The 12,714-nt window shown below is 51.7% G+C and overlaps 1 protein-coding gene across 7 annotated transcripts in view; it reads right to left on the bottom strand.

Annotated features, from left to right (window-relative positions):
• The window catches only part of ZFPM1 (zinc finger protein, FOG family member 1), a 118,227-nt gene that overhangs the window by 55,549 nt on the left and 49,964 nt on the right, over positions 1-12,714 (bottom strand). For 6 of the 7 annotated variants that reach the window (XM_043494821.1, XM_038368812.2, XM_043494823.1 and 3 more), the window contains one exon: positions 9,176-9,271. The exons of the other annotated variant lie outside the window; for it this stretch is intronic. In XM_043494821.1, the coding sequence (XP_043350756.1) occupies positions 9,176-9,271 (96 nt within the window). The remainder of the gene's footprint in view (positions 1-9,175; positions 9,272-12,714) is intronic. 7 annotated transcript variants of the gene reach the window in all.

The raw sequence follows: 12,714 nt of genomic DNA, 5'->3' as shown, positions 1-12,714 counted from the left end.
GAGTCAGAGTAAGGCTGTTTGTGGCAACTTAAAAACCATGAATGCCCTGCAATTACTAGCAATTTGCCAGTGAAGCTTTTCGGTAATATCAAGGATGTGATTTTACACCAATCTTGAAGGGTTTGGTCTAGGAATTGCCTTTGTTTTTTACACTAAAGTACTGGTATCATGGGTTACAAGGAGGTACAGCTACCCGCGCTCTGTGGCAGAACAATGCCATTTCTGACAAGTATCTAATTCAGATTAGATTACAACCCAGATTAACCAGACATTAGGGGGGAGGAACGAGACTCAGTGACACCCTCCCCCATAATAAGTGGCAGCTCCAGCCCTATAGAGAGAAAAGACTGGAAGACAAAAGATGACAGGTGGAGATGAAAAGACTAAAAGCCGGGAGAGGACTGGGTGACAGAAGCAGGGTGTGCTAGTGATGAGTACCAGTGTGCACTATTCTTAGCCAATCATGAACAGTCAAAGATTTAAGGAAGCTGGGTGCAGTGAGAATGGAGGTCTAAAGCTAGCTACACCGCTGATTATGGGGTCACCAATGGTGCTCCATAATGTTATAGTACATGTTCATGGACCAAGGAAAGGGATGAGATGCTTACGGGCCGGCCTGCTCTGGGGTCTGATCATTACTGCACCAGATCTCCCAGAACCAGAAGGGTTTCAAGTTCTGGCCAACTGGATGCAGTGCCTGGATTAGCATCTAGCTACAGCTATAGATGCACGAGGACTGCATCTCCATCCCAGTGGAACTCCAACCTGCTGCGTTCATGCTGAAATATACACACAGAACTCAGATAAAGCCTAAGAGATGGGGGTTGTCTCTCCAGCACTTCAAATCTCTGAATACCTCCTTCTGGGGTATTAAGGAATTAAAAAAACAGGCTCTGCCAGGGGGCAGTCTTGGGCATGGTGCCTCAGAGGACCAGGGTAGGAAGAAAGGGAAGGGAAGGGTGAGAGCATCTGATCCTTTGGAAGGGGGCTACTGAATCTGAAAATCAGCATAAAACAGACCCATGCACCTTATTCTCTCACAAGATTGGCTAGAAGCTATTTTTAACAAGGAGCGAAGTCAGACTAGAGATTAAGCCTTAGCGATCGAAGGCAGCAATTTGTGAAGTCACTTGCCCATCCCAGGTAGGAGCTACTTTCCTGCCCCACTCCTCTTAGCAGAATCCTCCCACCATGAAGGAGGAGGGTCTCCTTTTGAAATGGGCAATAAGCTGGCTGGCCAGTCAGGACTTGAGTAGGGAGTACTATGGGTCAGCACATAGAGCCAGCCTACAAAATAGGAGGAAAATGAAATGGCACAGTACCTCTGTAAATGCTCCCCAGTTGAGGATTATAGATTATAGCTATCAGCTATTTGCATATCAGAATTTTAAGCAGCCAGCCACCTCCAGCGAACAAGGTCATTTCAAAGATAAAAATATTCCTTCTCCCCTGCCTTTCACGTTCAGTCGGCACGTCACACAGCCCGTGCGAGAAATTACCAAGGAGGTAAAGGGGTCCTTTGGGAAGGAGTCCTTGGGAAGGGGTCCCCCCAGTGCACAGGGAACTCTACAACCCAGTGCGAGGCGTTCCATCAGCCCAGGGGAAGTGGATGGGAGGAGGGTATCCAACCTGCTACCAGGTTAGAGAAATTAAACAGGGGAGGACGGGGGGAACACCAGAAAGAAGACCAGGAGGAGCAGAGTGGGAGAAATCCAAATGAGGGCATGGGAGAGGAGCACTGCCTAGACACAGAGGAATGAAGAACAGGGAAGATCTAGGCTCATGAATGAGCTGCAGGTCCCTAGAGCCATAGAAAACTGACCATATGGAGCATGCTCACCTGAGTCCAAAGAATGGGCCCTGGATCAGCCTTCCAGGAAGAAGGAAAAGTCTACACCCCTGCCAGCCAATGCTGAGAGTGTATGTGTGTGTTGTGGGAGGGAAGGGGACCCCTTCTCCCTAGCAGAAGGGAGGCCAGCAAGAAATGAACCTGTTGGGTCACGTGAAGAAGGGATATATGGGCCTGATCCTGTGAGGTCTCAATGGGGAACTTCTATAGACTTCAGAGGCAGCTCCACCAGGTCAGATGCCAGGCTTCCCCTCTGCTGGCAGCTGCTCTGCTTCATAAACAAAAATGGACCCACATGAGTAGGTGGCAGAGGGGGAAGGGGAAAAGCTAAATGGACAGTAGCAAGCTTAACCCCTGCAGGGCTGGAAACAGTTGTGCCTAGTGCATCAGAAACAGGAACTGAAACTGACCCGTCTGGCTCCAGGTGTGGAGCAAAGAGATACAGGCGATGTGAACAAACAGCACAAACACCAACAGGGGGAAAGCATGCTGGGTGTTTCAAACGCTTTCAAACTGAGTGATCCAATGCATTGACACGGCCCCTTCAAATGGGATCTCCGGGATACTTGAACAGCTGTGGGGCAAAATCCACCCTTATGAAGCTGGGAGAACAGAGTCGCCCACTCTCGTGATTCTATCACGATATTTGTGATTTTAGGGTTTTACATCTCTCTGAGAGCCAAAGCTTTAAATCCATCCTTCATGTGGAAAATGGGTACTAATCCAGCCAGCCATGTTCAGGAAAGGGGAACACAAACTGGAGCAGGTGCAGAGAAGGGCTGCTACGGTGACCAGGGGAATGGAGAGCCAATCTTATGGAGGATACTTTGGGGACCTCTACACTGCAAACACACCCCACAGCAGCGAGTCTCAGAGTCCAGGTCTACAGACTCGGGCTTGTGGGGCTCATGCTACGGTGCTAAAAATATCTGGATAGATCTTCCCGCTTGAGCTCGGATATTCACCCCCCTCACCAGGCTTTAGAGACGAAGCAGGAATACCGACACTGCTATTTTTCGTGCTCTAGTGAGAGCCTGAGTCTGTAGACCCGGGCTCAGAGACTCATTTACTGCAGGTGTTTTTCTGTGGCCTAGACATACGCTAAGAGAGCGTGGCTTGTTTAGCCTAGCTAGACACAGTCTGAAAGGGATCGGATTGTGCTCTATAAATACAGCAGGGGGTAAACACTAGGGAAGAACAACAACCCTGGAAGCTAAAGGACAATGTTGGCACAAGAACAAATTAGGATAAACTGGCCATGAATAAATTTAGGCAGGAAATTAGAAGGCTTCTAACCCTCAGAGGAGTGAGGTTCTGGAACAGCTTCCCAAACAACCCCTGCCTGGCTTGATGATGGAGTTTGATAAGTTTATGAACAGGATTATCTGAGATAGCAGGGACTGGACTTCATGGCCCAGGAGGTCCCTTCCACTCCTATGTCTCTGGCAATCCCAGCTTTCATTTAAAAGAGAGGAAAAGTTTCCAGGTCTCATGGTTTCAATGAGAAGCTTGAAAATGTCCCTCAAGTGCACCCCAAAGGACCAAAAGTCAGAAGGGAGATCAAAGGAATCCCCCTTTAAAAAAAACTGATCTTGATTTTAAAGCCCATCTCATGATTTTAAGGGGATTGCTTTTAAATGCTAGGGGATGGTGATACTGATTATGTCTTCACTCTGTGTATCGCCTAGGACAACTTGAGTACTATTGCAGTGGCAATTGTGAATTCCTAACGAGGGGCAAAATTTACATAGAAATGAGGGGGAGGGGGAAAAGAAGGGGGTGAAGGCATGCAGATAAGTGTCCATGCTTGCTGTCTTTATGTTAAAAATCTGATCTGCCCTGCATGCTGGGAGTTCAGATCCCAACTCTGCAGCCAAAGTTTTATACTCACACTCTCCCAAATTTGAGTTGAGTTGGACCATGCCCCCCTTTGGCATGTGCCAGTCAAGTAAGTGGGGGTCCAAACCTTTGCATCTCTAGCAAGACTGGCCCACGCAGAATGGGGGTGTGGCCAGTTTGACAGGTGCCATTAGCTGCCCAGGCAGATGGGGGCGGGGGAGTCCAGCTACAAGTATGGCCCTTACATGTAGGCTCGCAGCCCACCTTTGCTCAAAAAGCCCATGTTGCATGTTAGAGGGGAGGGGATGGGGCTGTCACCTGGTGGCCATTTATGCAAGAGGCCCAGGTCTGCCAAGTCAACAAGGGTGGGAGGAGAAATGCTCCCAGGCAGATGGGAAGTTCTGCCCGTGCATGGAGGCAGCAAGATCTAGCCAGCCTAGGGGGTGGAGTTGAGACACTCCCAACAAGGTTGCGGCAGGGCCAAGCCATCTCTTCTCCACAATCAGTGACCAATAGCCATGCAGTCTGTGGCACAGAGAAGCCCTTTCCCTCAGCCAGGGGCCCATCTCAGCAGAGTTCCATGATTCTACACAAGGGGGGAAATTGATTAAAATGTGGACACCTCATTAGCCAGCTGTTTGCGCCCAGAGCCAAGTGGAAGCCATTTCTGTAGGCCCTGCAAAAACATGTTGCTTTCCCCCGCCCAAGTTACACAAGCCATGAACTGGTATGTTTAAAACAATCCTGGAAATAGGTTCTTCGGGGGGCTTCCCGAGCGAAGCTCAGTCGCATTCAGTAAATTGGGAGTCACCCGACAGCATCTCCTTGAAAGGAGTCATTCCGTTACACGGCCTCCTTCAAAGTAAATTCATACTCCGGCCGTCCCCCAGGACTTAGCATCACAGGCAACGTCTCCTCTGTCACGGAGAGGTGGCTGAGGGATCAGCAAGCGGGGCATGACGGCGAGCTGCCTAGCCTCTTTGCCGCCCTCCTTCGTGACAATCCCAGAGGGGAAAGTGATGCTGCTACAGCAAGTGCCCAGGTGCAGCTCACCCTGGCGATCCAGGGAGACACCTATCCCCTCCCCCGCCAAGCCCCACAATTCCCAAAGGACGTTCGCGTGGAGTAGATTAGAAGCGAGATCCAGAGAGGCACAAAGAAAGGCGTCTGGGAGCAGAGCCGCTCCCCCGCTTCCCCTTCACACTGCATCTTCACAGCTGCCATTGCTGACATGTGGCGGATCCTGCCAGATAAAAAGAAAATTCAGGCTGCTCAAAGTTTCCCTTTTTGCCAGTTCTATTCCTGATAAGTGCAGTGCCTGCACGGAGGCTGATAGACGGCCTATCGCGGCGGTTAGCTCGAAAGGAACACCCTATCGCTCCAGCATCGCCGGACTGCCATCAACTCCCAGCCACACAGAAATTAATATCACTCCAATTACCAGAATAGAGATGGGCTGGGAGAAGGTGATAATAAAATCTCTTTTACATAAAGAATGCAAATAACTCCCTCTGGCGAGGGCGGGGGAGGGAGACGAGAAAGCGGTGCAACTTTCCACGCACACCTTCAGCCGACTGAAAGACGACATGCAAGGTGGCTCCCAGCCTCTTCCATTTCATTGCCGCTTCGGCCTCTCAGGCAGCTGGAGAGTGATGCTGGGGCCAAGTGTGGGGCCCACTCCTTTTAGATCCGTTTGTATGCAGCGTAATTAGGGACATAGGACCAGAAGGGATTTCCTGGGTCAGTCCGCCCGCTCCATGCCAGAACGGGCGGCCCCACCACACTGTGGATCATTCTCCTCCCAGCATAAAAGTGACAAGCGCTCTAGCCCCTAACGCCAAGTGTGCGCGCACACACATGCCTCTGAGCCCCAAACTCTGCTCAGGACTCAAAAGCAACCCTACAAAAACAAACCCAAGGTGAGCGGCTCAGCACCAGCCAGCAATCTTGTCACAAAACAGCATTCCCAGGATGGCACTCACGGGGAACCTGACCAGCTTGCCCAGGGCATGTTGTGGAGGAAAATTATATGGGAGATTTGATCTCCCAGCTTCCTAAGGGGTGCTGAGCAGTGAGACGAAGCTACTAAAGGTATTGTGGAAAATACAATGACAATAACCCTATTAAATTAAGTATCCAACCCCTTAATTATCTCCCCTGGCACTGCCAACTGCTGGGACATGGGTGGAGTAGGAATACCTTGCTTTTTATTCCCTGGCTTGGAGGGGTCCTGATCATGCTGCTTCCCCCCCACAATCTCTTGACCTCCCTCGTCCAAATCATTCCACCAGGCGACCAGTGAGCCAGAGGAGAGCGGATCCGAATATGGGGGGATAGGAAGCGGGGAAGCTGCTTGGCTGGAAAGCAGTGCTGCAAAAGGAAGAGGCAGAAGAGCCTGGGCTGAGGCTGCTTATTAGCAATTAGGCTAATGAGGATGAGAGATCAGAGAAAAAGAACACATCACGTCACCTCTCTTCCGCCTCCCTCCATGGTCACTAGGGCAAAGGGCCGGGGTGGGAGGGAGCAGATAAAGAGGAGATTGGCGAGGTGGAAGCCGCACAGATACTTCCTGCCAACGCATCCAGGAAGGGCCAGGGATATCAACTGGAGCACATTTCCCTTCCTTGATGAGTTTAAACAGGGGAAGGGGGGGAGGGAGGGGACCACTGACAGTATCAGCAGCAAACAGCAGAGAGATTCATGGGGGGGAGGAGGCTGGTTAACTCTCCTGCCCCAGCCAAGGGACGGGCTCGGCGCTCTGCCAGGCCCTTCCCATCCCCAATGGGCATGGCCCCATAGGGAAGGTGGCAGGACTAATTCCCAGACTTGCCACAGCGCTCCCCCACCACTCACACTCCTGGTCGCTTTGCACCAAGAGAAACGTCTGTACCCTAGAAGGGATAGGCAGGGCTAGGCCCTGCTCAGTGCCACGGAGCCTGTCGCCAGCGCGTATTTCACCAGATGAGGCAAAGCTGCTGGCGACGGGGTCATGGGAGCTGCACATGTGCCCTGGCACTCGGCGTTTCCCAGCTGCTTCAATAGCAGAGCCGGGACAATCTCCAATGTGTCCGACAGGCCCCGCCTTAGCCAGGCAGCCCTAAGCAGGGGCCGGAGGCCAGTCCTCCGTCAGGTGGTCTTTGCCATGGGTGGCACCCAGGGAAGAGAGGAAGGGCCTGATTAATAAGGCACACACAGGCAAAACCACAGAGCCAAGAGCTTCCCGGGCCCTTCTCCCCAGAGGGCCAGGGGTCCAAAGTCAAAACGATAGCAATCGAGCCCCAAGGTCACCCCTTCCCAGCATGCAACGAGGGCTCGAGCAGAGAGGGGAGGGAAACCCAGTTCTCCTTGTTTAAAAACCCAACCTAACATCTCTCTTTCTGCAGCTCTCCCCTCCCTTCCCTCAGCCTATCCCCACCCCATCCCACCCAGCTCCGCTAGATAGGAGTGTGACACCACTGCCTGCGGTGCCCAGACAAACTGGGGCGTATAAGGGAGACATAAAATGACATTTGGAGCATCTTCACCTACAAAGAAGACAGCCCAATGGTCCTCTCGGTCTCAAGGAGGATATCCACACATATTGCACGTCTGTTAAAGTGTCAGGTCTACAGCGATACTCACCCAGATTTGGGGAAGGGGACCTTCCACCTGGGCACCATGGCCAAACGTTACCAAGCCAAGCTCCTTGGGAAGAGACTGTGTCTTCCTCTTGGTTTCTAGATACCACAGCGATAGGCCAACCAAGGGCCCAGATAGCGTGCACAGCACTGTACCGTCTGGCAGCCATCATGCAAAGACATTCAGACTCAAAAAACAGAGATGACAAGACAGGAAGATGGCGATATACGGCTATAGACACTTCTTGGGGTTTTGATAACATCACTAACCACTCTAGCTCTCTTCTTGTGGTTGCCATGATGCTATCAAAGCCCCACTGTGACTGTGTAGGAACGTAGACCAATGGCCAGAGCTGGTATCGCAAATCCAGTCCCGTAGCGGTCAGCGCTGGATGATTTTTTCCAGAGGAAGGGAAAAAAACGTTATCCCTGGATCACCTTGCCACGCGTGCAATTCTGTATATCAACAACTCCTCCTTCCTGACACCACATGCTACCTAGCTCCCACCCTGAAGCATCTTCAGCGTGATATTAGCATGGAGTTATAACCCAGGCACTACGTTAATACAAATAATAAACAATTAAAAGCTATTCAAGTCCTATCAAAAGAAATCCAGCTGCAGTATTGGCTCCTGCAACAGTATCTGACTCTGCTCTCCTGCAACAGTGAGTTCCACAGGTTGGCTGCAAGTTTACATCTAGTCCTATTAGTGGTAAATATACTGTCCTTCACCATGTCATCAAATGGCCCCATAATCTTCTGTTAAGGGCCAGGACCAGGACCTGTATCCTCTCTGACTCTTTCCTTTCTCCTGGCTAAATCCTGAGGTTTGTAACTCATGCACAAGTCCTACCAGACCCCAACCTCCTTTGTTACCCTGCTCTGAGCCTCTTTTAGGATCGAAGACTCCTGTTTTGAGGCTGGAGGCAACAAAGCATGCAAGCCACACCACAGATGAGTTGAAGCTACAGAACAGGGGAGCGAATGCAGCTCCTGCTTCAATCCCAGGCTTAGGCCGCTGGCTGTGCTTCCTTTGTTCTCTGGCCTGCGTTCTGCAGGAGATCAGACTAATCTGATCACAGTGGTCCCTTCTGGCCTTGGAATATAGGAATATTAGGGCGGGGGGGCACAACAAATGTGGCATTCGGATTTGGAATTCAGATTCCAACCCTCTCCCCTCCTTCAGATGCAGGAAGTCTGGTGGTGCTCAGATCCCGCATCTCTGCTACCGACAATGGCTAAATACACCATTGACGGTGTATTTCTCTCAACACCCACACTTCTTGGGCCACACATTCAAGTAGTTTGTAACTTGCCCCGCTCATTACTAAATCTGTGCGTGTTGGAGGAGGTTGGAGGGGTTGGGTTTTCCTCCCCATGGAACATTATTCAGGTTTCCTTGTTGACATCAGGAGACTGCTCACCCGCTTCCCCACGCCCTCCAGCTGTCACCCCAGTGTCACTGTGTGACCAGACCTCCTGAGACATGGCACCCATTCTTCCCAAAAGGTCACTTGCCAGCTGAGCTGCTCCCAGCTGCCTCCACGAGCCCTTTGAAAGGCAAGTGGCCCGGGAAGACACTGACATTCAAGACGTTCATATCTGCCTGGTCATACATGAGCGGCCGACCAAGGAAGAGCCCAGAGACAATGAGCAGCATGAGAGAAAAGTCAAAGCCATCAAACGCGGCAGCCAGGCTGGCCGCTGCCTCCATCTGAGGTTGAGCTACAGCATTGTTCAGCTGGAAGACAGCGTAAGACATGCTCCTTGCAGGGACAGCACAGTGGGGCTACACGCTGCTGAGCCCTCCCTCCCCGCAGGGTTCAGGAAGGGGCAGAGGACATGTTTTGGGGATGGGGGGGGATTTACCTGGCCCGTTCCATGGATTCAGCTCCTGCGGATTTTCTCCAGGCTCCTGCTTTTTTGACTCCTTCGGACTTTCCGAGGCTTCTCTGGATTCGGCTTCTGGAATGGAAGAAACGGCCTGTTACCGTGTCATACAAGCTCAAGAGGAACGTCAGCTACAACTTCCCACCATGCTGGGGACTCCTCAGCCAGCCCAAAAGCCCAGCGGAAAAGGGCCATCACAGACGGGACACAACAGCAAGTGACGCCCGAGGATGTTCTTCACGGAGTAGAACTTCATGGCCTTGCCCCACCTTACTCATCTCTCGTTCACTTCTCAAACTCCAAGCTCAATCCTGATCAGTCCATGACGCCAGCCTCCATCGCCCAGTTGCTACCTTCTCAAACAAGCCCCTCCATCCTTTCTCCCAGGCTGCCCCCTGCGCTTGGGGAGGGCTTCCTGTAAACACCTGCAAAGCCACCTCATCCTCTCCCTTCAAATCTCTCCTCAAGCCTCTGCTCTCTGCAGCGAAGCCTACAAAAAACTCAACAATGGTTAGGCAGCTGGTGCGCCGAGACCACAGCCTGTTATTCTGGCTTCCTTGTGCTCCCCCATTGGTCCATCCCTATTGGTCGCCTCTTGCCTTGTACTTGGATTGGAAGCTGCTTGGGCAGGGACTGTCTTTCTTCTGCATTTGTAAAGCACCTAGCGCCTGATCCATGGAGGTCTCCTAAGCATTAAGATACCGACAATACTAATAAAATGCCAAGACAGGAACCCCAATCCTTCCTGTCTACTCTGCAGGTGTTCCCAGTGCAAGCGAGCAGGAGGGAGCCTGTCCATCCAGGACTCCTGGGTTCCTAATTGTGAACAAGGGAATAGCAGCCATCTTGAAACCCTTCTTAAGTGGGTATTAGTCCATACGCAACCCCGCTGCTGTGCAAATAGACATGGCTGGTAGTTCCTGCTGCGGGCACAGCCAACCACTTGAACAGCGGACATGCCCCAGGTCAAACCTCAGCTGTTCCGGGAGAGTCCTGCAAGGGCAGCATCCACTGACGTAGCAGCATGCTCGTGTATGGGGCAAGCGAAATGGGGCCTTGTGACTAGAACACAACGGAGGGCTGGACCCAGGTCAGAGGAGTACTGGCAAAGCGGGGTGGTGAGCAGCAGCCTGGGAGATAGGATTAGAGTAACAAGTGGGGGTTGGGCAACAGCATGGGGTGGGGTCAGGACTGATGTGCACTGGCAGATCAAATGGGAAAGGACCTGGAATGGACTCGTATTATCCACGCATGCAAGGGAACTTCCCCGTAGATCCAGAGAAGAGCATTGCCAACACGGGAGAAAGTGAGAAGGGATGGGTGTGTGGGGGAGGGAGGTGTAGCAGGGCAGGAAGAATTGGCATTTGTGGATTTAAGAGCGACTCGGGGAAGATTTTTAGAATTGCATTAGCAAAACATACTCCAGGAATAGTGATCAGCTGCACACATGCAACCAGTGAGATACTGCCCACTAATGCAACTGTGCAACGGCACGTGGCCAACACCTGACCCTCCATCTCCTGCCAGCTGCCCCAAGCAGAGTGATATCGCACAACACTAACCAGGTGGGAGCAAGGCCTTCAGCTAAAGGAGAGGGATTGGCGGACGTGCCGGTGTTTGTAAATTTCATGTCCACCCTGATCATGCCAGAGGAGCATTCAAGCACGCGACACATGCAAAAAGAGGAGAGACTGATACTATACGCCTGAGAGCAAACCAAGAGTGGGTGAGCATTTGGATGGACAGTTGTGCAGATTTCAGCACCTTCCCCCTGAGTTCCCAGAGCAGGAGTTGCCAGTTCAGAACGAGGCAGAGACCCCTTTCTCCTTCTCTATGGACTTGGAAGTTCTTATTAACATTCAAAAGCCTGAGAGAACCTGTGGAAAGGAACCTCCTTGCCTTTCCTCCCACCAAGGGCCCCATGTCAGGGAGCCTGTTGAAATACAGCTCCCGGCATGGCTCTATTTGTGGTGTCTACATAGCAACTTGATAACAATTATTTTCTCCATTAACTGCTGTTAAAGATGGTGCCGATAAGCCTATCTGCATATGACAGTGCGACAGATTAGCGCCCAAAGTGCATGTTTGTCTTCACGTCCAGGGCGGATAATCACTGCAAAGCCCAAATCGATAGGCGCCATAAAGAACGCCCCTGGGTGACGTCACTGGCATTGGCGATATTAATACAGGTGATAAGCGGGATGATTAACATCAAATAAATCAATCACTGGGTATAAAAGCCCTATTATTTTTGGCTATAAATCAAAGTGCCTGGCATATTGATTTTTATCCATCTCGCTGAAAGCTTTCGTGGCCGTTATTGCTGCTCGGCGGTATCTGCACTATCACCTTTTCAATCAAAGCAGCCTAGTGCCAGGTGCAGCTCTCTGGCTGAGTTTCCAGCTCCCTAACCCCCCAACCTCGGAACTGCACAGAGCTCCCCAATCAGATAAAGAGCCATTTGCTTCCTCTGTCAGCCCAGCCCAGCCCAGCGGGGAGCAAAGTCTGCCAGCAACAAACCACTTTGCCTCAAAAGGAGCCTCCTTCAACAACCCGCCCCCCCGCCCCAAGACCACCTCAACAACCATCGCGCTTGGTGGATGACCCATGGCCACATTCAGCAGGGACAGGATGGAGAGGAAGAGATACAGAGGGTCATGGACAAGATGCTGGCTTGGAGGAGCTCATGCTCTCCTACCATGCTAGCTGTCCCTTATCTGGGAAGATTATCAGGAGATTAACATTCTGCTCCCTTTGCTCAAGGTCTCCTCCCCGGGGAGCTTTCCTTCCCTTTATCTATGGGGCAAGTGCTCAGTTTTATTGACTGCCAAGTCAGAGGCCAGAATCTTCCAGTGGCATCGATCTCTGGAAAACTTTGCTATCATGGCAGGTCTCAGACTTTGACGGAGGGTGGGTGCCTGCAAAGAAATAACACCAGCACACGGCGATTGTGGACTCTGACTGCAAGAGCCACCTGGTGGGGGTCCGGCCCAGGAAGGTGTGTGTCTATGATCTGCACTGCGCACGGGATGAGAGGGTGTTTCAGCTCCAGACCGGGGAAGGAAACTAACCCTCTCCAAAATGTGCATCAGATCTAAGACTCAGGTACTCCTCACACCTGGGCACGACTGGATTTATTAAGATTGTCTGGCTCTGCCCTGGCACCATTGATCTCAAAAGGGCATTGCAAACATTAACTGATTACACTTTGCACCCCCCCCCCCCCAATATAGCTAGGATTGCTTCGCGCTGGCATGAAATGCAGTCACCTCCCAGGATGGGTTACAGTGTGGCTGCAGATTATTGCTGCTTGCCAGCCCGGGATGTTGCATGATTGTTTGGACAAGAAGCAAATGACCAGGTAGCAAGCATCACGCCACTGGATCCATGCCTAACCGGGGCAACTTCCTCCAGTGACATCACCATGACACCCATGCAACATCATGTGCACATTTCCACTGGGGAGAGACACAGCTGTACACGACCCTGTTCCACGATCCTTAGCGGCTGCAGGCTGG

The sequence above is a fragment of the Dermochelys coriacea genome, chromosome 12 (genome assembly GCF_009764565.3).
Source record: "Dermochelys coriacea isolate rDerCor1 chromosome 12, rDerCor1.pri.v4, whole genome shotgun sequence".
Lineage (NCBI taxonomy): Eukaryota > Metazoa > Chordata > Testudines > Dermochelyidae > Dermochelys > Dermochelys coriacea.
The sequence above is the reverse complement of the archived record's forward strand: the minus strand, read 5'-3'. Positions and strand labels throughout refer to the sequence as shown.